General features: G+C 37.0%; 1 protein-coding gene across 1 annotated transcript; it reads left to right on the forward strand.

Moving 5' to 3' along the window:
* The first annotated feature begins 209 nt into the window (after positions 1-209).
* On the forward strand, positions 210-1,145 carry LOC104572201 (taste receptor type 2 member 40-like). The gene has a single exon (XM_010219354.2). It carries the CDS (start codon positions 210-212, stop codon positions 1,143-1,145), a length of 936 nt encoding a protein of 311 aa, XP_010217656.1.
* Positions 1,146-1,393: the final 248 nt, after the last annotated feature.

The raw sequence follows: 1,393 nt of genomic DNA on the forward strand, positions 1-1,393 counted from the left end.
AAAAAGGTTAGGATTAATTATTAAATCCTTCTGTGATTTGCATGTTCAGGAACAACAGCAACATCCATTTTCCAGTATCACTTCCAGATGTCATTGTGATCCTAGATATAAAGGGATCAGGCTGAGCTTGTGACTAGGGCTACACATGACATCTGGTCTGCTCAACTTCTTGCACAGCTCCACCAGGCAGAAGTGACCAAAGAAGAAAGATGTTGCCACCCATTCTCATCATTTCAATAACCATTGTAGCAGTTGAAGTCATTGTTGGATTTACAGGAAATGGATTTATTGCAATTATTAATAGCATTAACTGGATCAAAACTAAAAGCATCTCTTCAGCTGATATGATCCTCATCTTCCTGAGCATATCGAGATGTATCTTGCAGGTGACAATAATGATACACATTCATAGTCTCTACTTCACGGAAGTGACTAAGTTGGCTTCTATGTACAAAGCTTTTGGTGCTGTGTGGATGTTTGTAAACCATGCTAGTCTGTGGTTCAGCACCTGGCTCTATGTGCTCTACTGTGTAAAAATTATCAATTTCAACCAACGGCTGTTGCTGCAAATCAAACTCAGGATTTCTGGGATGGTTCCATGGCTGCTTCTAGGATCACTGGTAGTCTCTTCCGTGACTTCTTTCCCATTATTATGGATTACACCCAGCACTTACCTCTGCAGTTCGACTGGGAACTGTAGAGAGAATAGTACAGAACATCTCACTAACTGGGATAGCTCACACTTCTACCTACTTCTTCTTTATTTTACAGGTTGTTTTATTCCTCTAGTAGTATCTGTGGTGACTTCAGCCCTGTTAATTGATTCGCTATGGAAACATACCAAGAAGATGCAATGCTATATGAATAGTTTCAGGGATCCTTTGATAGATGTTCACCTAACTGCCATTAAATCTATTATTTCTTTCTTGGTCCTATATCTTTCTGGTTTTGCAGCTCAAATTCTGTTGACACTATCAACTTCTCAAAGTAAAGATGTTTGGAAGGTTGCAATTTCTCTAGTTGTAGCTGGAGCATATCCTTCAGTACACTCTATTATCCTGATTTTAGTCAATTCAAAACTGAAATCAGAACTCAGGACATTTTCCCAATATTTTAAGTGTTGTTTTGAAGATGTGACTTTCTAACACACATTAAGCAGCTCCGCAAGCATAAATCTGGAATCAAGACTTCTATGCATTTATTGTCCCACTGTCTTTTCTTCTTAGTCAAGAAGTTCTATCTTTCAGATATTTCTGTGATTAGATCTCTTTAGCACTTCAGAACATTTAGAAATATATATATATATTTGTTTGTTTGTTTTCACATAACTATCAAATCTCCTGTCCTCCTAATATCTTATTTAATAAAGAGTAAGAATAAGAAGAATATATTG

Source organism: Tinamus guttatus, unplaced genomic scaffold (assembly GCF_059628265.1).
Source record: "Tinamus guttatus ecotype Peru unplaced genomic scaffold, ASM5962826v1 Tinamus_guttatus_pri_ptg000602l, whole genome shotgun sequence".
NCBI classification, from domain to species: domain Eukaryota; kingdom Metazoa; phylum Chordata; class Aves; order Tinamiformes; family Tinamidae; genus Tinamus; species Tinamus guttatus.